Source organism: Mobula hypostoma, chromosome 6, assembly GCF_963921235.1.
Source record: "Mobula hypostoma chromosome 6, sMobHyp1.1, whole genome shotgun sequence".
Classification (NCBI taxonomy): Eukaryota; Metazoa; Chordata; class Chondrichthyes; order Myliobatiformes; family Myliobatidae; genus Mobula; species Mobula hypostoma.
In genome coordinates this window covers 39,814,453-39,840,185 of record NC_086102.1, presented here as the reverse complement: position 1 = coordinate 39,840,185, position 25,733 = coordinate 39,814,453, and the positions used below count along the sequence as shown (strand labels likewise).

General features: G+C 41.2%; 1 protein-coding gene across 1 annotated transcript in view; it reads right to left on the bottom strand.

Moving 5' to 3' along the window:
* The window catches only part of gpr156 (G protein-coupled receptor 156), a 47,683-nt gene that overhangs the window by 20,224 nt on the left and 1,726 nt on the right, over positions 1-25,733 (bottom strand). Inside the window, exons 2-6 of the mRNA XM_063049849.1 lie at positions 19,511-19,735; positions 16,553-16,677; positions 15,013-15,148; positions 4,430-4,540; positions 101-226 (exon numbers count right to left, since the gene is read on the bottom strand). Coding sequence (XP_062905919.1) covers positions 101-226; positions 4,430-4,540; positions 15,013-15,148; positions 16,553-16,677; positions 19,511-19,627 — 615 coding nt within the window. The 5' untranslated portion in view covers positions 19,628-19,735. The remainder of the gene's footprint in view (positions 1-100; positions 227-4,429; positions 4,541-15,012; positions 15,149-16,552; positions 16,678-19,510; positions 19,736-25,733) is intronic.

Here is a 25,733-nt window from a genome sequence, read left to right as displayed (position 1 = left end):
TGTTATTTTTCCTCATAAACAATTGGAATCACTACCATTAAAATGCATTTTTAAAGTTTTCATTCTTTAAATGAGCACTGAAATTGGAAGTTTTTATTACCCTTATTTCTGCGTTTAAGGACTGAATACATTCCAGTGGATCAGCAATGCCCCATGTCAGCAGAACCAGTATATCCAAGCCAATTACTCCAGCTACCATTCCCAATAATTGAATGTCTTTGATTATCTGAAAGGCAAAGCAAATTCGGTTCATTGCATCTCAAAAACCTGAAAGCCCAATTTGTTACATCAGAAACTGGAATAGAAGCATTAAGCTATTACTAAAATAAAAATGGAATGTGCCAGAAATAATCAGCAGACCAGGCAGTATACGGGATTAATGGGCCACAATGATTGCTGGGCAATTGTCACACTTGGGAATTAGGCCTCAGTCTGCAGATCATATGCCTTTATCCTAGGTCATCCTGATGGCTTTTTGCTGGAGGCCTTTATGCCTGGTTGTGAATGTCTCTGATAATAAGACACTTAAAATAGATTCAAATTAATGTAAAAATTAGCAATACATTAAAGAGTGAAATTATTTTGAAACACATTGATGAAAATGTTAATATAAATGAAATTATTAATTCTTTTAAAAATTCCAGTTCAGCTACCCAGCCCCTCGATTCAGCACAGGAGCCCTAAGCATGGTACCAATGTCAAGGACAGAGACCGAGCAGCAGGTCACAGGCACAGCATCTGACCTCCAGTGTATTCCTAATGTAAGTACTCCTTGAAGAGGAGCAAATTCTGGCCACTGTCAGAGATTGCTCACCTTCTGCGATATTCTTTAAATTATGTGAGATTTTTTATTCAGCTCATATGCCAATTGCAGCTTTTTCAGTGCTTCTCCTGCCTATTTCTATACCAATTAATCTAAACATCTTTATAACAATGCCTACAGTTTGTGTGCGAAAAGTCTTTCCAGTTTTCACCTTTAATTATTTTTGTAAAATACAGGCAACTAACAAATTAGACAAAGGAGCAGATTGGGCCATTCAGCCCATTAAGTCTGCTCAGCTGGCTATTCGATCATGGTTGTTTTACTTTTCCTCTCAATCCCATTCTCCTGCCTTCTCCACATCTTTGATGCTCTTCCTAATCAAGAATCTATCTATCTCCGCTTTAAATGTACTCAACTGCCTCCACAGCTGTCAGTGGCAATCAACTCCACAGATTCACCAAACTTTGCTAAAGAAATTCCTTCTCATCTCTGTCCTGAAGGAACACCCTTCTATTCTGAGGCTGGTCCCAGACTCTCCACCTATTGAAAATGCTCTCTCGATGTCCACTCATCCATGTCTTTCAACATTTGGTACGTTTCAGTGAGATCCACTCATTCTTCTAAACTCCAGTGCGTACAGGCCCTGAGCCATCAAACACTCCTCATACATTAACCTTTTCATTGTTGGGATCATTCTTGTAACCTCCTCTGGATCCTCTCCAATGCCAGCACATTCTTCTGTAGGTTTGGGGCCCAAAACGGTTCACATTACTCCTAATGTGGTTTGACCAATGCCTTATAAAGTCTCAGCATTACATCCTTGCTTTTATATTCTAGTCCTTTAAAAATGAATGTTAACATTACATTTCCCTTCCTTACTACCGACTTAATCTCCAAGTTAATCTTTAGGCAATCTTACACAAAGACTCCCAAAGCCCTTTGCACTCTCGACTGCTCAATTTTCTCTCCATTTAGAAAACATTTTACGCCTTCCTTCTACCAAACATGACTATGCGCTTCACTATGCTATATTCCATCTGCCATTTCTTTGACCATTCTCCTAATCTGTTCAAGTCCTTCTGCAAACTTCCTGCTTCCTTAGCACTACCTGCCCCTCCCCCATTTATTTTGTATCATCTGCGCACTTGGCCACAAAGCAATCAATTCCGTCATCCAGATCAGTAATATATAACATGAAAAGCAGTGGACCCAGCACCAACCCCTGCAAAACACTACAAGACACCAGCACTCAACAAGAAGAGTCCCCCTTTATTCTCACTCTTTGTCTTCTGCAGTCAGCCAATCTAGTCTGTGTTAGTATCTTTCCTGTAATGCCATGGGCTGCTATCTTGTTTAGCATCCTCATGCTCAGCACCTTGTCAAAGGCCTTCTGAAAGTCCAAGTAAACACTCCCCTTTGTCTATCCTGCTTGTTATTTCTTTAAAGAATTCCTATAGATATGACAGGCAAGACTTTCCCTTAAAGGAAACAATATTGATTTTGGCCTATTTTATCATGTGCCTCCAAGTACCCCAATACCTCATCATGAATAATGGACACTAACATCTTGTGAAACACTGAACTCAGGCTAACTGGCATATAATTTCCTATGTTTGTGTGTGCCATTGACTTTAAGCCTGAGTCCCTCGAGCAACAAAGTTTGCTGCAGATGTGGTCACCAGGAACAACAATAGGGTCCACCAGCTCCCACATCTTGCACCCACAACATATAAGCTTTTCCTGCATCCCTACTCTGTTTAATAAATTGTAATTTGGTGTATTTTTATTTAACTACTATTAAAAGAAAGAATCACCTATTCCTGCCTGCTACTCATTTGTGCCTCCTCACTGAAGCCTCTCGAGACAAAGCCTCAGATTCTCACTCCTACTCCGGTCCACTCACATTATGGCCACTCCAAAGTGGACATTCCTCTTTACTGTACCTTCATTTTATTGGCTGCCTTGCCACACAGAATGAGAGAGCGCATTGGCTCTGCAGGTAGTGCAGATGTGTGACAGCTCCGGCAACCTGGGTTCAATTCTAACCTCAGTGTGGAGTTTGCATGTGCTGCTTCTACACGTTTCCTCTGGGTGCTTTGGTTCCAACGCCTCAAAGGTATTGCAGTTGTTTGTTGAAATAGCTACCGTAATTATCCCTGGTGTGGGAAGCTGATAGGCAAATTAGCGTGCCGATGGTCATGCAAGGGAGGGTAGTTTACCTGAAAATAAGTGACGGGAGAGGATTGCTGGGTTTGCTCTAAGAGCTGGCATCATGGCAGAAGGAAAGAGAGAATATGAGAAATGCTCAAGGCTACAAGTTTAGCTAATAATGGGAAATAAAGAAAGGGCAGAGATTTTCAGTAATCCGATCAATCTTCATGTTGGAAGATATTAAACACATACCAATATACAGATAGATTATCAAGGTATAGTGGGGAGGATGAACTTAAAGCAATCTGTTGTGCACAATTTATTTTATCTTATGTCACTGGACATGATATAAACTGGAGGCGAGGGGTGTGGGGAGGATATAAGATAGAACTACTATAAATCAGAAAAATACTGGTCATTTTTTTTCTTTATTCTAATTTGCCAGAAAAATATCAAAATATGAAAACAAACATTGTTAGTGAAATATAGTGGAAGGACAAAACAGCAGAATCATTGGCCTACTCCTCCTTTGGTAGGCCTTGGGGGTCAAAGTTGACTTACATCAATTTTGTGGATTCTGTTGTGGCAAAGGATGTTAGTGTTGGAACCATGGACTTCCACGGATGGTGCAAGAGATGTTTGGCAGGGGTGGGGGTGTGGGCAGATGGATATCTGAAGTGGCATGGTAGAGTCCTGCATGCTCCTGATATGTGGCTTCAAACTCCTCAATATTCTTCCAAATGCGTCCTCTCCACTTTGAGTGATCCCATTTCTTTAAGATGTTGCATTTTCTTTAAGGGTCTTTAAATATCTTTATCTGGCCACCTGCTCTTGGAATGCAATTCCCTCAAAATCCCAGCCATTTGATGCCAGAAATTCTTTTACTCAGCTCCCACATATCACAAAACTAAAGATTAAGATTTTAAAAAGAGAAAGGGGGAAAGAAGCACCACACCAAGACTGCAGAAACCATGGCATTATTCACTATCAGTGATATTTCACTCAGTTTTGAAGTAAATGTTTAATGTTATTTGTACATTGAATTCTCTATGGCTATTAATAAATTTTCAGCCCGGTGTTCGAGGATTAATGTACAACACATAAGCCAATGTCCAGATGGTAATGGCGATCTGTACCTATTTAATCACTTTTGAAGTTATTTACATAGGGATCCATTGCCATTGACAATTAGTGCTCATTGATGACACCACTTTGACTTTGGGTTAGACAACACAAGAATCTTCACACCAAGAGAAGCTAGTTTGCAATTCTCTGTACAGCAAATTGAGGCTGTCAAAAAGAAGAGTATATTGTACTGCATCTCTTGTATTTCTGTTCTTATTTCTGTCGTTGTACTAGCAAGGACCCCCCCATGAGTTTGCTGGCACATTTCATTCGCCAATTGTTGTTGTATTTTAAACATCAAATTGAAATAGGTGAATTCTCCTCGTTTGTCTCCTTGCTATAAACTTCATGCAGTTAATCTGGGTCACGGGGGCTGACGTGGTTGCTTACCACTCTCTTCTCAGGGATTCGTTGTGTGAAAATTTTGTAGAGCCGCCAGGTCTTCCCCAATATGGGTCCAAATATCAAAGAGATTCCAATGCAAAGTGCCCAGATGCGAATCTGTAATTTAAGTTGAGGCTTCTGTTCAAACAAAATCTTCTGAAACTAACAATAACTATGACTAAAGCCAGTTCAGTGTACAACCACAGAAATGAGGTAAGTATTTTAATCTCTCAACCAATGTAGCTTTTCTTGACGTTTTTTCAGACACCTAAAAAGTAAACATACAGGTTGGCATGTTGGAATAAACCACTATTCTCACTGCAAGACTTCATTGACATGTGTTACATGCACTGTGGTTGCAGTTCTGTCTGTCCCTTCACATCGATGATGACGGAGGACGAGAGACAGCTGACTCGATGGGCCAAATGGCCTGCTTCTGCTCCTATATCTTATGGTCTTATGAATATGACAATGGCCTTGATGGCAGTAGAGCTGAGATTCAGCAGATAACAAAGCAAAGTTAAACTCTGGATTAACATGGATCACTTCCATGAGAAACAGTGAATTAGCTGCATTAAGGTAATCCAATATATTTCATATTTACTACGCCCTCCCCAACCCACCATTGCTTTATTGATAAATATATATTTTATATTTAACGAGGATGTCATGAACGGAGCAAACACAAATAGAGAAATAATGTATGAGATCATGAAAAGGCAACGTAACTTCATTGGACATGTGATTAGGAAAGAGGAGTGAGAATGCACGGTAATTATGTGAAAGATTGAAGGGAAGAAAGCAAGAGGAAGACAAAGACAAATGACGATGGAGACAGCAGCCAGAGAACTGGAAGTGAATTGATCCACTTGACCCAAAACAGGAGTGTGTGGGCAATGGCAGTCAAAGCTCAAACTGGGCATGGCACCTGATGATGATGATATATTTAATATTACTATAACCCTAACCCTCATTGCTTTATTTATAAACATCTATTCATTAATTATTATGGTTGCTGGTCACAAGTCATAACTTTGTCATTTTTTACTTTAACATTTACGATGGAAAGGAGCTCATGTACTAATCAAATAATGCCGACATTTTGTGGTGAAAAGCATATTGCAGTTGCAGGTCCCTGGCCACTGGATGGTGATGTTGCGCTAGGCAATGAGTGAAAATTCCTCAGCTTTTGTGGAGCACTTGGGGATCCCAATCACTTCACAAAAAAATACACTAACATTGCTCAAAAATATTTCTTTCTTGCAGACCTAAAATTGCAGGAGATTGCTGGGGTTCTGATGGAGACTCTTGCATCTTCATTAGCCATGGGTGAGGCACCAGAAGACTGGAAGATACTTAATGTTGTCCCTTTTCTTCAAAAAGGACAGCAAAGATTACACCTGGATATGAGATGGCAAACCTAACGCCAGTGGTAGAGAGGTTGTTGGAGAGATTCTGGGGACAGGATTTGTATTCACTTGGAAAGATTGGGACTAAATGAAAGAGATCAGTGTGATTTATGTAGGAGAGGTCATGTCTCAGAAACCTGACTGAGTGATTTGGGGAGGTAACCATGGTGACAGATAAAGGCAGGGTGATAAAGGTTGTCCATGTGGTCTTAAGTTAAGGCTTCTGACAAGGCCTTACATGGTAGGTTTGTCAGTAAGTTTAAAGTACAGGGGATATGTGGAGTGTTGGGGACATCATCCAAAATTTGCTTGGTGATAGGAGGCAGAGAGGAGTGTGGATTTGTGTTTTTTGACTGGAAATCTGAAGCGAGTGGTGTGCTACAGATATATATTGGTGTATATTGATAGATACAGTATATATGATTGACGGATAAGAATGTAGGGGGTTGATTAGTAAGTTCCCAGACAACACAAAAGTTGATAGAGCCATAGATAACAAAGAAGATTGCTTAAAGATGCAATGAAACATAGGTCAGCTGGAAAGTTGGGAGGAGTGGCAGTGGTAGTATTACTGTAGACAAGTAATACTCTTTACAAGGTCAAGTTCTTATAGGGCATTCGGAGTAAACGGCAGGGACTATTGGAGCTAATGTAGAGAGGGATCTTGGGCTGCAAATTCATGGCTATCTGCAAATGGCAGCAGAAATGGATAGGGTAGTGAAAAAAGCATTTGTTAAGCTTGTACTCACAGGCCAAGGCATCAAGTATAAACGTTGGGATGTCACATTGCAGTTGTACAAAACAATGGTTAACCACACTTGGAGCATACTGTATGGTTCTAGTCACCACACTACAGGAAGGACAGAGTCGCAATAGAGGGATTAGAGAAAAGATGCACCAGGATGTTGTCTTTGATGGAGGGTGGTTTTTTGGTGGGATTGGATAGGGTGGGTCTAACATAGGAGGCTGAAATGTGATCTTACAACATCATGAGGAACATGGATAATCACAATCCTCCTCTCAGGGCAGGGTAGTCCAAAACGAGAGGACACAAGCTTGTAGAAGGGGAGAAATTTAAAGGAGAATTGAGAAATAAGTTTTTCCACACAGGGAGTGGTGAATATTTGAAATGGGTTGCCAGAGGAAGTAGTGAAGGCAGATACCACTAAAATGTTCAAAAAGCATTGAGGCAGGTACTTGGATAGCAAGGAGCAGACAAATACGGAATTAGGATAGGCAAATGGGTTTAGTGTAGATAGGCATCACGGTTGGTATGGATGAGATGGCAGTGAGAAGCTGCTTCTGTGATGTACATGTACATTTCCATATTCCTCCTTATTTTGGACCTGAAGCAGTTCTGGTGTGCTCACTGGAACACCGTGATCTGTTCTCAGCTGGATGCTCACATTTTTTGAGTATGCCGTCCAACCTAGCTTCTCACATCTATTTCTCAGTCAAACCTCCCCATTTCCAAATGCAAGAACATTTACCCAAGCGTTGGTTGCTGCTATTTTCTCACATTGTTGCCTCTCGCCTCCAGCTGCTGTATCCCCCCAGCCTGCACTCCAGCAGAGTGTCGTAACTCATTACCCTGCTGCACTGTTCCTGCTCATGCTGCTGTCTTGTCCAAACACAGAACCAACTACTGCTGCCCAAGGCAACACATGCTTTGGGTCTGAAGCCTGAACCTTATTCAACAGTTGATCCAGAGCTATAGAGTCATAGAGTACTACATCACAAAAACAGGCCTTTTGGCCCATCTAGTCTGTGCTAACCTGTTATTCTGTCGACTCCCACCTGGACCATAGCCCTCCATACCCCTCCCATCCATGTACTTATCCAAACTTCTCTTAAATGTTCCAATCGAACCCACATCCACCACGTCTGCTGGCAGCTCATTCCACACTCACACCACAATCTGAGTGAAATAGTTGCCCCTCAGGTTCCTCTTAAACATTTCACCTTTCACCCTTAACCTGTGACCTCTAGTTCTAGTTTCACCCAACCTCAGTGGAAAACTCCTGCTTGCACTTTATCTATCTATCTGTACCTGTCGTAATGTTGTGTTTCTCTATCAAATCTCCCCTCATTCTCTGACACTCCATGGAAAAAAGTCCTAACCTATTCAACCTATCCCTATGACATACACAATTTTTCTTTGTACTCTTTCAATCTTATTGATATCTTTCCAGCAGCAAGATGCCCAAATGTAGTTTCTCTCCAAACAGACCAGGTTTGGGGAGTGGTTTTTCGATATACACTTGATCTCCTCTGCTGTATGAAGTTGTGAATTGGCTGCTATACTTTGCAAGACTGACATTCAATGGATTGCTATTATTTTGATTTTGGTCACCTCCCCACAAGTTTGTTAATTTACTAGTAGTTGGTTTACTGTTTTAATTTGCTGTTACTAAATGTATTAAATGCAAGTGGCTATGGTTATATTAATTAAATAATACTTCACTGCCTGCATTGTGTCGGGCTGATTTCTATGGAAGTGCTGTCATATTTCTTTAACTGTAATTTTTCACTCTAGGAGCAATTGGCCATTCAATTCTGAAAAAGGCAGAAGTATGGTTTTTTATTTTTACTCATTATTGGCTTGAAAGGATACGGGGAGAGGGAAGGCAGGAGATTTGGGCTGAGAGAAAAAATGGATCAGCCATGATGAAATGGCAGAGCAGACTCGATGGGCCAAATGGCCTATTTCTGCTCCTATATATTATGGTTTTATAGTCTAATGGTTTGGAGGGGTCACTGGCAAGTGAGATATCTAACTCCCATTCCTAATTGCCTTCAAAAATGTAATTGTTAACTACTGTGATTTTAATAAGGATTATGATCCAGAGAACATCTGACCCTTCCAGCTGCTCTGACATTCATCAAAATATGACTGATCCCTACCCAGCTCCATCTTCCTGCACTATCCCCATATCCCTTGGTTCTTTAAATCCTGAAATTTATCTATTTCGGACAGAGAATTCCAAAGGTATACCACCCTCTATGTGTATACGCATCTCCTCAACTCAGTTCTGAGAGTGTGCCTGCTGATTACACACTCCTCAGCCAGGTGAAGCAACTTTCTACTACATGCTTGTAAGTTTCATTAAGATTACCTCTCACTCTTCTAAACTCTATAGAGCACAAACCAAGTCTATACATTCTCATGACAGGTGGCAAGTGTGTCATCTCAGGAACCAGCACGGTGAATCTTCATTACCCTTCCAGGTCGTTCCTTTTTGGGTGGGGAAGTTAAAACTATACACAGTACTCCGGATGTGGTCTCACTTCTTTCATCCTGTACTCAAATCTGTTTTTAAATTAAGGTCAACTCAATATTTGCCTTAATTTTAATTAAGGCCAACTCACCATGTTGCACTGGCACGTTTGCTTTTAGTAAACATGCCATGATGCCTTTCAACATCCCTTTCAACATCCCTTTTTCCATCACTTTTCTGTTTTGTACACTGAAGCAGATGATCTTGTATTTTTCGACATAATATTCTAACAGCTATCTTCAGGACCAAATTTGCTTGTCTATATTTCCTTGAAGTCTTTTTATATTCTTCTACCAGTCACAACCCTATCTAGCTTAGTACCAGCTGCAAACAATGGAAATAAGACAAATAGCTCCCTTCGTAGTTTATTGACAGAGATTGTGAATAGCTGGGTCCAGAGTACCAATTGCTGTGGCATCCTGTCTTTTTATAGCCTGAGAAAGGCCAGTCAATTCTCACACTTGCTTTCTGCCTGTTACGCAATTCTCAATTCAGTCTTATAATGAAAGTACACGCTTCATGTTATTCATTAGGAAATTCCAAACTTTCAATGCAGATGCAATGAAAGAACAGGAATGCATTTCCAAGTTAATAGTGTTCCCATGCACCTACTGACCTATTTTTTTCGGTACTGTAATAACATTTATGTGCTTGGCAGCAAGGCTTTTTGTGAATGTTTCACGTGTACAGCGGAGTGTACAGAGAGTTCTCTGATCTCAAGTCTGGTCTCAAACACCTGCTGCCTGTGGCTATACCCATCCATGAGGCAGGTGTCAGAAGTAAACCCCAAGGGGAAATCTGGAGCTGGAGTCCCTAAGGCAGTCCTACGTTGAGTTCAATGCTGACTGACAACTCCTGCAATGCTGCTGGTGCTAAGCTGTATCGGTCTCTGCAATTCCTTTGGATTCATCGACTCCCTGGAGAGGGGGAGCCTGATGCATGGACAACAGCTTGCTCTCCTGTAGTGTCCTGGCTTGAACATAGACAGCTAGGACATAGCATCCTTGGTTAATCCCGACTAACAGAGGACCTCTATGTGCCAATAAACTAATCTGGCAGGGGAATGGGAACTGGGGTGACAGAGCGGAAGATCAGGTGGTTGGTTTACAAACAGAGGCACTGTGTAGTGAGACTCCTAGCAGGCGGAGGCTGATGATCAGACAAAATTGCAGTCAACAGGATGAGTTGCAATGCACTAAATTGAAAAGGGTGAATACAGGACTAAAGGCGTTATATTTGAATGTACGCTGTATATGGAATAAGGTCGGTGAACTTTGTAGCACAGTTACAGATTGGCAGGTATGATGCTGAAGGCATCACTGAAGCATGGCTGAAAGAACATTATAGCTGAGAGCTTAATCTCAAAGGATACACATTGTATCAAAAGGAAAGCAGAGGTGGTATAGCTCTGTTGTAAAAAATGATAGTAAATCATTAGAAAGAGGTGACATAGGGATGGAAGGTGTTGAATCATTGTGGATAAAGCTAAGGAACTGCAAGAGTATAAAGATCCTGATGGGGAATTAAATCAAGACCCCCAAACAGTAGTAAGGATGTGGTCTACAAGTTACAACAGGAGATAGAAAATAAATGCCAAAAGGGGCAATGTTTCAATCTTGGGGGGTTTCAATATGTAGGTATATTAGGAAAATCAGATTGGTGCGGGATTCCAAGAGGGGTATTTCTAGAATGCCTATGAGATGGCTTTTTAGAGCAGCTCATGGTTGAGTTCACTAGGGGATCAGCTATTCTGGATCAATGAACCGGAATTGATTGGAGAGCTTAAGGTAAAGGAACCCTTAGAGGCAAGTGATCATAACATGTTCGGATTCACCCTGAAATTTGAGAAGGAGAAGCTAAAGTCAGATGTATAAGTATTACAGTGGAGTAAAGGGAATTACAGAGACATGAGAGAGGAGTTGGCCAAAATTGATTGGAAAAGAACACTGGCAGGGATGACAGCAGAGCAGCAATGGCTGGAATTTCTGGAAGCAGTTCGGAAGGCTTTTTATATATAAAAGAGGAAGAAGAATTCTAAAGGCGAGATGACACAACCATGGCTAACAAGGGAATTCAAAGCCAACATAACAGTCAAAGGGAGGGCATATAATAGAGCAAAAATTAGTGGGAAGTTAGAAGATTGCGAAGCTTTTAAATATCAACAAAGGCAACTAAAAAAAGTCATTAAGAAGGTAAAGATGGAATATGAAAGTAAGCTAGCTGATAATATTAAAGAAGATACCAAAAGTTTCTTCAGATATGTAAAGTGTAAAAGATGGCGAGAGTGTATATTGGACCACTGGAAAAGGATGCTGGAGAGGTAGTAATGGGGACAAGGAAATGGCAGATGAACTGAATAAGTATTTTGCATCTGTCTTCATTGTGGAAAACACTAGCAGTATGCTGGAAGTTCCAGGTGACGGGGGCATGAAGTGTGTTAAGTTACCACAACTAGGGAAAAGGTTTTTGGGAAATCGAAAGTTTGGAAGGTAGATATGTCACTTGGACCAGTTGGTGTACAACACAGGGTTCTGAAAGATGTGGCTGAAGAGATTGTAGAGGCATTAGTAATGATCTTTAGAGAATTACTAGATTCTGGAATGGTTCTGGAAGACTGGAATATTGCAAATGTCACTCCACTCTTCAAGAAGGGAAGGAGGCAGAAGAAAGGAAATTATAGGCCAGTTAGTTTGACCTTAGAAGCTGGGAAGATGTTGGAATCGATTGTTAAGGATGTGGTTTCTGGGTACTTGGAGGCACATGATAAAATAGGCCAAAGTCAGCATAGTTTCCTCAAGGAAAATCTTGCCTGACAAATCCGTTGCAGTTCTTTGAGAAAATAACAAACAGGATAGACAAAGGACAATCAGTTGATGTGTACTTGGATCTTCATAAGGTCTTTGACAAGGTGCCACACATGAGGTTCCTTAACAAGCTATGAGCCCATGGTATTACAGGAAAGACTCTAGCATGGATAACGCAGTGGCTGATTGGCAAGAGGCAAAGAGTGGGAAGAAAGGGAGCTTTCTCTGGCTGGCTATCAGTGACTAGTGGTGTTCCACATGGGTCTGTGTTGGGACCAATACTTTTTACATTCTATGTCAATGATTTGGATGATGGAATTGGTGGCTTTGTTGCAAAGTTTGCAGACAATACGAAGATAGGTAGAGGGGCAGGTAGTTTTGAGGAAGTTGAGAGGCTACAGGAGGACTTAGATGAGGAGAATGGGAGTGGCAGATGGAATACAGTGTTGGGAAGTGTATGGTCATGTAGCTTGGTAGAAGAAATGAAAGGGTTGACTATTTTTAAATGGAAAGAAAATACTAAAATCTGAGGTGCAAAGGACTTGGGAGTCCTTGTGCAGGATTCCCTAAAGGTTCATTTGCAGGTTGAGTCTGTAGTGAGGAAGTCAAATGTGATGTTAGCATCCATTTCAAGAGGACTAGAATATAGAAGCAAGAATGTAATGTTGAAACTTTATAGAGCACTGGTGAGGACTCACTTGGAATGTTGTGAGCAGTTTGGGGCCCCTTATCTTAGAAAGGATGTGCTGAAACTTGAGAAGGTTTCAAAAGAGGTTCACAAAAATGATCCCAGGATTAATTGGTTTGTCATATGAAGAGTGTTTGATGGCTCTAGGCCTGTATTCACTGGAATTCAGAAGAATGAGGGGTGACCTCATTGAAACCTATCAAATGGCGAAAGGCTTTGATAGAGTGGATGTGGAAAGGATGTTTCCTATGGTAAGAGTGACAAAGACCAGAGGTCACAGCCTCAAAATAAAGGGGTGACATTTTAGAATGGTGATTAGGAGGAATTTCTTTAGCCATAGAGTGATGAATCTGTGGAATTTGTTGTTACAGGTCAAGTCTTTATGTATATTTAAGGCAGAGGTTGATAGATTCTTGATTGGTCAGGGCATGAAGGGATACAGGGAGAAGGCAGGAGATTGGGGCTGAGAGGAAAAATTGGAACAGCCATGATGAAATGGTGGAGCAGACTCGATGGATCAAGTGGCCTAATTCTGCTTCTATATCTTATGGTCTTCTATGCATAGACAGAATCAAGCAGGCTGCTGTTTTCTGGATGGTGAAGAACCAAGAGCCATGTTGATGCCATACATTATCCAATTCTTCTGGGAGGAGGAACAAGAAGCTCTATAAACATTTTATAGTGAAGGTCAAGTAGGTAAAGAGGATGCATTTTGACTTCTAGACAAAGGGCATCAAGAGGCAGGAGTATATTGTGAGATAAAGGATTATCCATGATGACAATGAATGACAGAACAGGCTTGAGGTGCTGAAGGACCCATTCCTGCTCCTCTTTTCTTTGTTTCTAAAATGATATATTCTTAAAGGGGTGTCAGAAACTGTAACCTGGTAATTCACATACCAGTTGAGGATAGCAGGATGAATTGATCAAAGCTTAATAAACAGAGTCATAAAGCACAAAAGTTACTAAGTATGCTATACTTTTTATTTAAATTAATGGTCAGGCCTCAGGCTGTTCGATGGAGCTAATTCAGATATTCATGCTCTAGGAAAAATGCCAAGAGTTGAAAGTGTTGAGGAAATTTACCCAGAATAATACCAAAACTTTTGGGTTAAGGAGAGAGCAGAGAAACTGGGATTTTCTCCTTAGTAAATTGTTTCACCAGCGGTGAAGAGGGATCAGTAACCAAAGAACGTTGGTTTAGATAACAATTAAAAGAACCAGTTGGGAGACAATAGGAGAAAGATAGAGAAAGATGTTGGAATCTGGAGCAAAGTGAAACAAACTACTAGATGAATTCAATGGGTCAAGCAGCATCTGTGGAGGCAAAGGGATGGCTGGTGTTTTGTACCAAGACCCTCCATCCTAAGATAATCAGATCTTTACTTATTTGGTATACAGCACACAAAAGATTCACTAGCAGCTTTCAGAAGGGAACTGGATATCTAATTTGAAAAAGAAATTTTAGACAAATATACAAGGAATTCACAGGTTATGGAGATCAGACAAGATCAAGTTAGCTTCTGAACCTGGTAGTGCAGGCTCAAAAAGTCATTCGGTGTACTTCCATTCCTATTTTCTATGTCCTTAAACCATGATCATATATGATGGTCATTTATTCCGATCCGAATTTCTGTGTCTTGCAAATGAATACCACCTTTCTAATTTAAATATTCTCCATCTCATTTTTTGTAATTCATTTACTTTTTGAAGCAGACTCTGCTTTTAAAGAGCAAGAATAAGTTAAAACTTTTAAAATGTACAGGTCTTTATTTTTTGTGTACATGAATGGATTTAACTCAATGCAAAATATTTACATCACAATTTTATTTTGTATTATGCTGAATTAAGTTTATCTTTATTTTATATAAATGTATATTATTTCCATTATAAACATCTACTTTTCTTTCTGACAATTAAAATTTATCTGCATTTAGATATTCTACATTACACCATGAAATCTTTCTTTTAATTATGTGAATTAAATTCAGACCTGAAAATATTAATGCTCAGACATGACACTAATTGTTACATGGTCATATATGGTTATTCAAAGCACAATTCAACAATCACTCTAACCTGTAACCTTCATTCTACAATATGTAAATAAAAGTTTATCCTCAACCCCAGAGTGAGAGCTTCGGATATATTTGTAAATTTCCACATTATGTTCCAGGAATATAAAATTATTTCTTCTGCTCCTCTAAAATTGTTTGGTGAACATTCATGGTACAAAGTTTTCAAACTTGGCACTGTTATTTGATGACAAGTTTTCATTGACAGGTCAGATTAAATGGGGAGTAGAAAGCCTCCTTTTTATATAGTTATAACTAAACTGCAGCACATCCAAAAGATGGGCAGTTGAGAACCTCACATCTTCACCAGCACAAGCTTCCTTTTATTTCCTCACCTGAAAGATCAGCTTGTTTGATATTTCTGCTGTAGCTGCCCTTTCTTCAAGTCCAAACGTGTAACCACTGACATAAGTAAAAACACTTCCAATAATGGTTACAATGTTGAGGTTTGGGCTGGACATTTTCACAATCCTAGTGAAATTAATCAATGGAAGCAAAACCAAAGCATGAGGTGAAATCTTCAAAAGTCAAAACTTCTAAGCAATATTCCATAATAATACTATTTTAGAACATATTTATGCAATATTCTGCAATAATATTTTATTACAACATTTTTAATATTAAGAGTAGCTTGCCTCATCTGCCTAGGATAGATCAATTGTTCCATACACTGAACCACAACACCAGCATTCTGACACTTTGAACTCACAGAAACAGAATGTTGCCAGTTCTTTACCTTAGTTGTCATCTACATCTACATCTGAAAACTAGTTCCAACACTGAATCCTGCTCCCTGTTGCTCTTGAAGTCCCATAACCATGAAATTACAAAAAAAACCATGAAAATTTGGCAAGACATCCTGATTCAGTCAATGCATCCTCCATCGTTGGTATTGAGGTTTACTCAGTCACTGATACTCCACCCATGTTCTTCTGCAGAGATCATGGCATGTGGCATAACTTGCAATTATTGAGAAATGGTGACACATTTAAAAATAGTATCCATTTCTGCTTGTTTCTTTATAAAACGGCTCATTGTAATATTTTCAAGTTCAAGTTTATTGTCATCTGACTGTAGATCAGATCTAAGTGGTGTCACTAAGAGGGGTCAGAAATCCAGGTAACCTCTGGATAATTTAAGTGCATGGGTCCTTAAAAAGAAATTCCGTAGAATGTCTGTTGGATAGTTATACCTGTACCAGTGGTGCATTAAGCAAGTGTATGACAGGAAAGATGTGATTGGCAATACAGCAGAAAATTGGGAATGTTGTCACAAATGGAGAATTTTAGTCATTGTAAAGGCAGATCTGCCTGGCTGGCATCATTTGCTTTGAAACTAAAGAGGCCGAGGCAATATTTAATTAAAGGTGCATAAAATTATGAGGACCTTCATTAGAATGGATTTGTTCCTTCAGAAGGTCAATAACAATGGGATACAAATTTGAATTAATAGATAAAAGGATCAGAAGGATTGTTAGAGGAGATTTGTTTTATCCCAGAGGGTGATGGAGTTCTTCAGTTCTTTGCTGGAAAGGTTGGTGAGAAAAGACATTTCAAAAGCATCATTAATTGCTCAAGAGTGGAATTGGACTGACTGTTTTTTTCTTTGGCTGGTATGAATGTGGGTAAAAAGGCCCCTTTCTCTGCTGCAATCTGGCTACCTGATGCTGCCTTTGTTCAGGATGCATTGATACAGGTGACATTCTTCCATTTCCTCAACCAAAGACACACAATTCAGTCCAGACAGCAATTAAATCTGGGTATTTTCTTCCCAATATTGTTCAGTGCCAAGCAGATATCATTCCCACAAGATTTCAGAATTAGATCTCAGTACTTTTAAAGCACACGTAATATTACATTGCACTGTTTCTTGTACCTATTATTTTTGAATTTGATGGTGAAGAGGAGAAAAAAGAGAGCCAGTAGAATTCCACATGATAACAAAGTGCCCATCATTCCAAATAATACAGGGGAGACATGTTCGGCTTCAGACATCATCTTCTTTTAAAAAAAAACCACAGTTGTTAATACAAACTTTATGATCACAGCAACACATAATCCACATTACAACAGATTGAATTTAAAGATGTATTATTGATCAGTTTTATTTGATAGATAATGGTACCTGCATGGGAAAATAATGTGAATACACTTTTATTTATCAAGTTGAATTCAGTTAGTATCAAGATTAATCTTTTACCCCTTTGCAGTCTCATGTCTAATAGTGACATAATTTCTATAACCCTTTCCAATCATACAATGAAAATTAACTTGTGTTTATAAACTTTTAATTTTGGAGTACATTTAAAACTATTTCACAGAGGGGAAAAAAATACACATCGAGCCAAAAAAGTGATCAAGTTTACTTAAGTTGTAAGGGTTTAAAGCAGGAAATAGATGCATGGCGACAGAGGCAAAAATAGCATATTATCACCGATTGTGTTTTAAAATGGTGGAATGAAATCTGGAAATAGACAAAGGATTGAAGTAAGTGGCATTAAATGTTTAATGGGGGTAAAGGAGGGAAAGTTGAGCCCATGAAGTTACTGAAAGCTCTCACAGAGTTCAGGTGAGAGACAGGTGGAACTATATGTCACACTGGCGGGGGCATTGGGAGCATGGGTGGACCCAAATGCAAGACATATCTTGTGAGGTTACTTAGATTTAGTTTATTGTTCGATACCAGGAGAGCAAGGCAGGAGCAGGAGTAGCGAACTGAACAAGGACTCAGGACTACTACTAGGCTGGAACCAAGGGTCTGGGCTAGGACTCGGAATTGGATCCCAGAACTAGAGCAGACATGAAGAGGCTAGGGTATGGACTCCAAGCCAGAGACTGGGCAAGGACCCAGTACCTGGCTCTTGCCTCTGGCTCAGACCCCAGAACCAGGCAAGGACATGACATGGGCTAGGGAGAGGAGGAACATGGGAACACAGAGCCTCGGTCTCGGGAGAGCAGGTACATGGAACCATGGACACATACACAGAACACAAAGTCGGGACCCCTCCTTGGGAACAGGACATAGGGCTGGGACTCACACACAGAACAGAGAGCTGGGACCCTTCCTTGGGTACAGGACATAGGGCCAGGGATCATGACCCCCACGGGGCAATGGCAAGACTTACCCCATGGAGGCGAGGACAAGACAAGACAAACACCAAAGAACAACACAGTTCCTATCTAGCTCTAGCGATAGAACTAGACTGAGGTGCAGGTGAGGGCTATAGACGAGGGCTAGAGGCGAGAAGGGCAGAGAAGGGATTCAGACAGGGGGGTAGGACAGGAATCACAGACCGCCAGGGCCAGGACTTGACTCAGTACTCGGATGCCGCCAGGGCCAGGACTTGACTTGGTACTCGGATGCCGCCAGGGACAGGACTTGGACTTGGACGTGGAACTTGGATGCCGCCGGAGCGAGGATGTGGTACTTGGAACCTCCGGGTAGTGGCGAGCTCTAGACTCGGCCCAGGAACAGTAGACAGCGGCTCTTGATTCTCTCCTGCGGGTTAACTGACGGACCCACCTTGATGAGGAAACTTTGCAGGCTTGCTTTGGTGAGGTAACTTGACAGGGTTGCTCCGGTGAGGAAAGGCGAATTACTGGCACTCGCTTCGGCAGAGACTAGGCTTGCTCCGGCCAGATGACATTGGCACACCGTACCTTTGATGACTTTGCAGTCGCTCCTGCGCCTAATGGCTGAAAGCCAGAGACTATAAACTATTGGTTCAGCCGAGCGTTAATTGCCTCTAATCACCAAAGCTGAGGGACACGGGAAAACAGAGAATCAATGGTCTGGATCGTAACATAAACAAGGTAAATTTAAAGGGACCCCGATCCGGACCATGACACTATGATGATGGGTTGGCATAGTTTTTGATGAACATGGAGAGCAAAGACAAACAAAATGAACAAATAGAATACTGGAGTATTTAAACCTGATTGTTATAAAGGCACATAGCTGGGTTGAGTTGAAATTAAATCACAGTGTGAACTTACAGATTCTATCTGATGAACAAGATTTAAGATAGCAAACTTAAGACATTACATAGGTTAGAAACAATCTGGCTTGCCTGTTAACAGTCAATATCCAAGGTAAGGGGGTATCCAAAGTACAGTTTGTGGCTTTTTCCAAATATGAAAAAGCAGGAAATTTCTGAAGATGATGTTGAGTTAAGATTTCTGACAGCCCAAATGCAGTGGAAGAGTAATGGTGGATGGACATCGGTGAATCTCATCCTCTACCGCTGAAAGCTAATCATGTTCGCAGCTGATGTTGCCAAGGGGAAGAACGTAGTTAGGGAAAGGGGGAAAGGTAAGGATGGACCCTCAGGAATCTGCATTAGTAATGATGTGAGTGTGGGAAAAGTCCATGATCTAAGGTCGGGTTCCCAATCTGTGGTCCATGGACTCCTCAGTTAATGATAGGGGTCCATACATACAAAAAGGTTGGGAACCCCTAATCTAAGGTAAGAATGGAGCAAAAGGCAGTAAGTTTAGTCCTGCCTCCAGCTCTTTAGCTGATTCACTTTAGACAAGCTGATCCACAGCCACAGATTTTGATAAATAAATTAAATTTCTGATTGCATCCCCATATAAATAGAAAACAAAGCAAGCAGTAGCATCACAGTTTGACCACCTGCACTGTCATTTTTAATACTAGTATTATCATAAAGTGATCTGCCTCTGTGAAACTTTAATCCAACTATGTTAAACATTGGCACAGCCCAGCACCCTCAGGAAATAAAAGGTGAAAGAATTTGAGTGTAAAATTATGAAATAGTTTATGAAGGGTATTTACCAAAATACTCACACTGAAGTTGTATTTTACACTTACTATTTGGAATTTACATAGTTGCTGTAGAAGTTGCATGCCATCTTCCGTCCTCAGGCCTGGATCAACGGCGCAGTGTGCAGAGCTGCAGACAGCACTGCAGTTCAGTGTTTTTTCCATATTGTGAGGTATGCAGTTCAGTGTTTTCAGCTCACCATTTTCCTTTTCTTGGCATCGTTATGTGCTGAAGTACTGCAGTTTATCACCAGAGGGAAACCTGCATCCATCCTGGCAAACAGAAAGCATAAAGCCACAAAGATGACTGCAGGCGGACTGATTCTCAGATTGACCTCTCCCCTCCTCTGCTCTTTTATCCTCTTGGCAGTGATACTTCTGTGGAATTCAGTTTGGAAGCAGCAACAATAGATCACATAATGAAGCAATACATTTATTGGGTAATGTTACAAACAAGCTTGAACCTGATAACCTGATTCTTTGCAACTCCTTGAGCACGTGACACTAAACTGTGATCAGTGTTTTTTTCAATTCTTTCCCAGATTAGCTAAAATGAGTTAAGTTGCAATATCTTTACTGCAACCTAGCGAAGATCAAAAACATCACATGATGATCTTATGGCACATGCCATTCTGGACAGTGCGTTTAGTCACTGGACACAGAGATCAAATCAAAAATAAATTCAGGGTTTTGTTATGCAATCACGAAATTGGATTTTCAACTCTCTTTTAAAACTACAGCTGGAATTCCTTTAAACTTATGACAACACAGCAAGCCTTTCAGCCCATCGAGTCCATACCAGCTTATATTCTCACTCTGCTTCTTTTCCTGAAATCCAACAACTCTCAGTAACATTTTTATAATTTAGGTATACAAATAATTAATTTACAACAACTACCAACACATCTTTGTGATATTAGAGAACAGGAGCACTGAGTAGAATCTCATATAGTCCTAAGGAGAACAGGCAAACTCCATAAAAATATAACTTCCTTTCTTTTCTCCTTCTCTTTCTCTGCACACCTTCTCTTCAGCTACTGAATCCTCACTACCATCTCATTTTGAACTTCTCAGTATCACCAGCTCCTTCCACCACAGATTTACTGGGTTGCATTCCCAAATGTAACACATCATTATATTATATCTGCCATTCATTTCCAACCTTCATCATACCCAGACTATCTTGGATTCAAACCATTTACTAGTCCGATCTAACCTACGCCTTTGAATTCGTTACTCTCCCTGACCCTCTCTTTCAGTAAGCCCACAATGTTTCATTACATAACAAGGGTTTAAATCTCACTACAGTTACGAGGAAGTTTTGTATTTAAGTAATTAAATACATCTGCAATGAATTATCATGAGTAAGAAGAGATTCTCGATCGAGTACAAGGAATGGTGACCATGATACTACCAGGTTGGAAAACGGTACTGGTTCCCTGATAACCATCAGGGAAGGAAGTTGACCATCTTCCCTGTCAAGGCACCAGGCCCCAGTGGTGTACCTTGGAAGGCACTGTAAACCAGTGCCAATCAACTGGCGGGAGTGATCAAGGACATCTTCAACCTCTCATTGCTGCAGTGAAGTTTCCCACCTGCTTCAGAATCATACCAGTGTCCAAGAAGAGCAGGGTGAGCGGCCTCAATAACTATCACCCAATACTACTCGCGCCTACTGTGAAGAAGTGCTTTGAGAGGTTGGTCATGGCAAAAATTAACTCCTGTCTAAGCAAGGACCTAGCCCCTTTGCAACTTGACAACCACAATAAAAGGTCTACAGTAGATGCAATTTCACTGGCTCTCCACTCAGCCTTGGACCACCTGGACAACAGCAATACTTATGGAAGTCTGTGGTTTATTGATTACGGCTCGGCATTCAACACTATCACCCCCCCCCCCAGTACTAACCAACAAGCTGCAAACCCTGGGCTCTATCTCCCTCTGCAATGGGATCCTTGACTTCTCTGGGAGACACAGTCAGTGTGGATTGGAGATAAAACAACATTTCCTCCTCTCTGACAATCAACACTGGTGCACCTCAAGGATACGTGTTTAGCCCACTGCTCTACTCTCTCTACCCTCATGACTGTGTGGCTAAGCACAACTCAAAGGCCATCTATAAATTTGCAGATGACACAAGTGTTGTAGGCAGAATCTCAGATGGTGATGGGGGGAGTGATACAGGAGTGAGGCAGATCAGCTGGTTGACTGCTATTGCAACAACAAACTTGCATTCAACAACCAGTAAGACCAAGTAATTGATTGTGCACTTGAGGACGGAGAACCAGGGAGAAGGTACAGCAGCCCCCATCAAGAGATCAGCAGCTTCAAGTTCCTGGGAGCCAACGTCTCAAAAGATCTATCCTGGACCCAACATATTGATGCATTGACGAAGAAGGCACATTAATGGCTATATTTCATTCGGAGTTTGAGGAGATTTAGCATGTCACCAAAGACTCCAGCCAATTTCTGCTGATGAACACTGTTCTGGCAGGTTGCATCACCGTCTATTTTGGAGATGCCAATGCACAGGATCAGAAAAAGCTGCTCAGGGTGATAGACCCAAATAATAGACCAGGATCGCAACCCTCCCCTCTATCAAGGGCAGCTTCAAAAATGGTGCCTCAGGAAGGTGGCATCTAATGTGAAGGACCCTCACATCCAGGACATGCCCTCTTATTATTATTAGGGTCAGGGAGGAGGTACAGGAGCCTGACGATGCACACTCGATCTTTTAGGAACAGCTTCTTCCCCCCACAATCAAATTTCTGAAAGGTCCATGAACAGTACCTCGATATTTTGCTCTTGCTTTGTACTATTTATTTTTATATACTGTCATTTTAATTTATAATGATTTTTGTGTAATAAACAGTCCTGCTGCCACAAACCAACAAATTTCATGACATATGTCAGTGACAATAGGCTGGTGACCAGTGGTGTTCCGCAGGAATCTGTTCTGGGACCCCTTGTCTTTGTGATTTTTATATATAACCTGGATGAGGAAGTAGAAGGGTGGGTTAGTAAGTTTGCTGATGACACAAAAGTTGGGGGTGTTGTGGATAGTCTGGAGGGTTGTCAGAGTTTACAACGGGACATCGATAGGATGCAGAACTGGGCTGAGAAGTGGCGGATGGAGTACAACTCAGATAAGTGTGAAGTGGTTCACTTTGGTAGGTCAAATTTGAAGATAGAATATAATATAAATGGTAAGACTCTTGGGAGTGTGGAGGATCTGAGAGATCTTGGGGTCCGTGTCCATTGGACACTCAAAGCTGCTGCGCAAGTTGACAGTGTTGTTAAGAAGGCGTATGGTGTGTTGGCCTTCATCAACAGTGGGATTTAGTTCAAGAGCTGAGAGGTAATATTACAGTCATACAAGACCTTGGTCAGACCTCACTTGGAGTACTGTGCTCAGCTCTGATCACCTCACTACAGAAAAGATGTGGATTCTATAGAGAGAGTGCAGAGGAGATTTACAAGGATGTTGCCTGGACTGGAGGGCATACCTTATAAGAATAGGTTGAGTAAACTTGGCCATTTCTCCTTGGAGCAACGGATGATGAGAGGTGATCTGATAGAGGTGTATAAGATGATGAGAGGCATTGATTATTTGGATGGCCAGAGGCTTTTTCCCAGGGCTGAAACGGCTAACACAAGGGGCATAGTTTTAAGGTGCTTGGAAATGGGTATTGAGGGGTTGTCAGGTGTAAGCTTTCACACAGAGAGTGGTGAATGCATGGAATGCACTGCCAGCGATGGTGGTGGAAGTGGATACAATAGGGTCTTCTTAGAGCCTCTTAGATAGGTACATGGAGCTTAGAAAAAGGGAGAGCTATGCGCTAGGGAAATTCTAGGCAGTTTCTAGAGTAGGTTACATGGTCAGCACAACATTGTGGGCCGAAGGGCCTGTAATGTGCTGTAGATTTCTATGTTCTATAATAAACCTGATTCTGACCTTTACCTGGCCTGGTCTGTAGGTGATCCCCAGAGAAACAAGGTAGTTGAGTTTTAAGCAACACACATCAAAGTTGCTGGTGAACGCAGCAGGCCAGGCAGCATCTATAGGAAGAGGCGCAGTCGACGTTTCAGGCCGAGGCCTGACGAAGGGTCTCGGCCTGAAACGTCGACTGTGCCTCTTCCTATAGATGCTGCCTGGCCTGCTGCGTTCACCAGCAACTTTGATGTGTGTTGCTTGAATTTCCAGCATCTGCAGAATTCCTGTTGTTTTAGTTGAGTTTTAACTGCCCTCTAAAATAGCTAACCATGCCTCCTTGGTTCTTAGGCCACAGGATGATAAAGACATACAGCATGGAAACAAGCCCTTTATGTTCATGCCGTCTCTGTCAAATATGTATCTATACTCAACCCATTTTCCACCACTTGGCCCAAAGTCTTCGGTGTTATGGTATATCAAGTGCTCAACTAAATCGCTCATTTAGACATAATGGAGAGGTCCAGCATTGATGCGGTGAAGTTGAAGTGGATGTAAAAGAGGGCTCATTGGTCATTTTATAAATGCTTGTGAAAATATATTCAACTTTCCAGCTTGTAATTTGAACTCCATAGGTTAGAATATTCCAAGTGCTCAATCAAGTAGCTTTTAAAGTATGAAGACGGCTTCTTAGCCTCTCTGACAATTTTAATAATGACTCCAAGTAAGAACTGGAATTTGATTATAAACAAGGTGGGATGTGGAAAGCTGATTGGATGAGGACTAACCAATCAGGAGGGATGAACTAAGGGGGTATAAATACCACCAGACTCGTCATGTCTAGGCATAATCCCTGATGAAGATGGCAGAGTTTGTCATTGAAATGTCGGTCGTAGTCGATACCTGTACCCGGCTAGAAGCCTGAGAAGAGTTTATTTGTCATAGTTGCCGGGAAAGCACTAGATCTTTTTTCATATATGTTCTTTGATAATAAATTGACTTCAAATTTTCTTCTGCTGTTTTTGCATGACCTCCGTATACTCCAACTGAAGGAACTCAAAATGCAGGAACTCAAAGTTCCTCCCTGGATTCTTCTCTGCCAGCTTGAGTGGCCTTGAACCACTCGTGAGCCAACCATGATGATATATTTCTTCAAAGAGGCTAAGAGGAAGTCTTCGAAGTATTTTCCCTGACCTCATTGGAAATAGTTTGTCATGACAGAGTTTGGAATAGATTACTTGTTTCATGATTCTGGCACCTGGCACACAAACAATGTGACCTAGCCTCTGGAGCCAGTCGTGCATGATCAGCAACACAGAAAGTTGCTGATTGCTTGAATTTCCAGCATCTGCAGACTTCCTTGTGTGTGCATGATCAGCACTTCAGTGTTGATGATGTTTAAGTGGGAGAGAATGTTGACTTTGGTTCTTCTAAAATATTTGTGGATTTAGAAGATTTTGCTGATGCAGTCTCAATGCTTTGAGAGTTGAAATGTTTTTCCGAGGCATATGGAAAGCAGAGATTACTGCTGCTCAGTAGACTTTGAGCTTGCTGCCAGATTTATGACCCTGCTCAATGAAGTCCATGTAGGCGTACGTCATCACCAATAGTTGCCAAGGCAGGGTCTCATTGCAAACCTCGTTTGTTGTGGAGGACATTGCAGAGTAGAGTGGTGGGGACAGGTAATGAAAGATATTTAGTTTCAGGTGCATATCACAGATCCCATGATAAAGCAATTAATGGAAGATGGGAACTTAGTCTTTGAGTATGCACAACACAAGCATCAGTTTGCTGGACTGAGGTTGGAATGACATTGTTTCTCAATGGAGTTTGAAAGTCTTTTACTCATCCAGAGGATTAGATTGAATTGAGTAGGGCCTTGCTGGAGGGGAGATGAAGTACTGCAGCTTGGAAAATTGAGAAGGGTTGCCTACAGGCTCTGCTTCAAGTGCAGCATACTACATCTTTTAAGCTCCTGTACTAGTATATAAGGGAAGAGTGATTCCATGATACAAGTTCAAACTCCACCATAAAAACTGGAATAGATAACTGCAGGTAGTGAAGAGCCAGTACCAGTAATGGGGCTATAAAACAATTAGATCGTCATAACAACCCATTCAGTTCACTCATGTCATTTCCATTTTATCCAGTCTGACTTGAACATGATCCCCAGTTCCTGAGTTTTAAATAGCCTCTGAACTGGCCCACTATGTCACTCGGCTCTGTGATCATGCGAAACATCGGCATCAGCATACTGACCATGCAAAGCGATCTCCAGTGACTGACCACATTGCCCACATCTGACACCAGATTCCCAAAACAAGCATTCTTTTTTGAGTT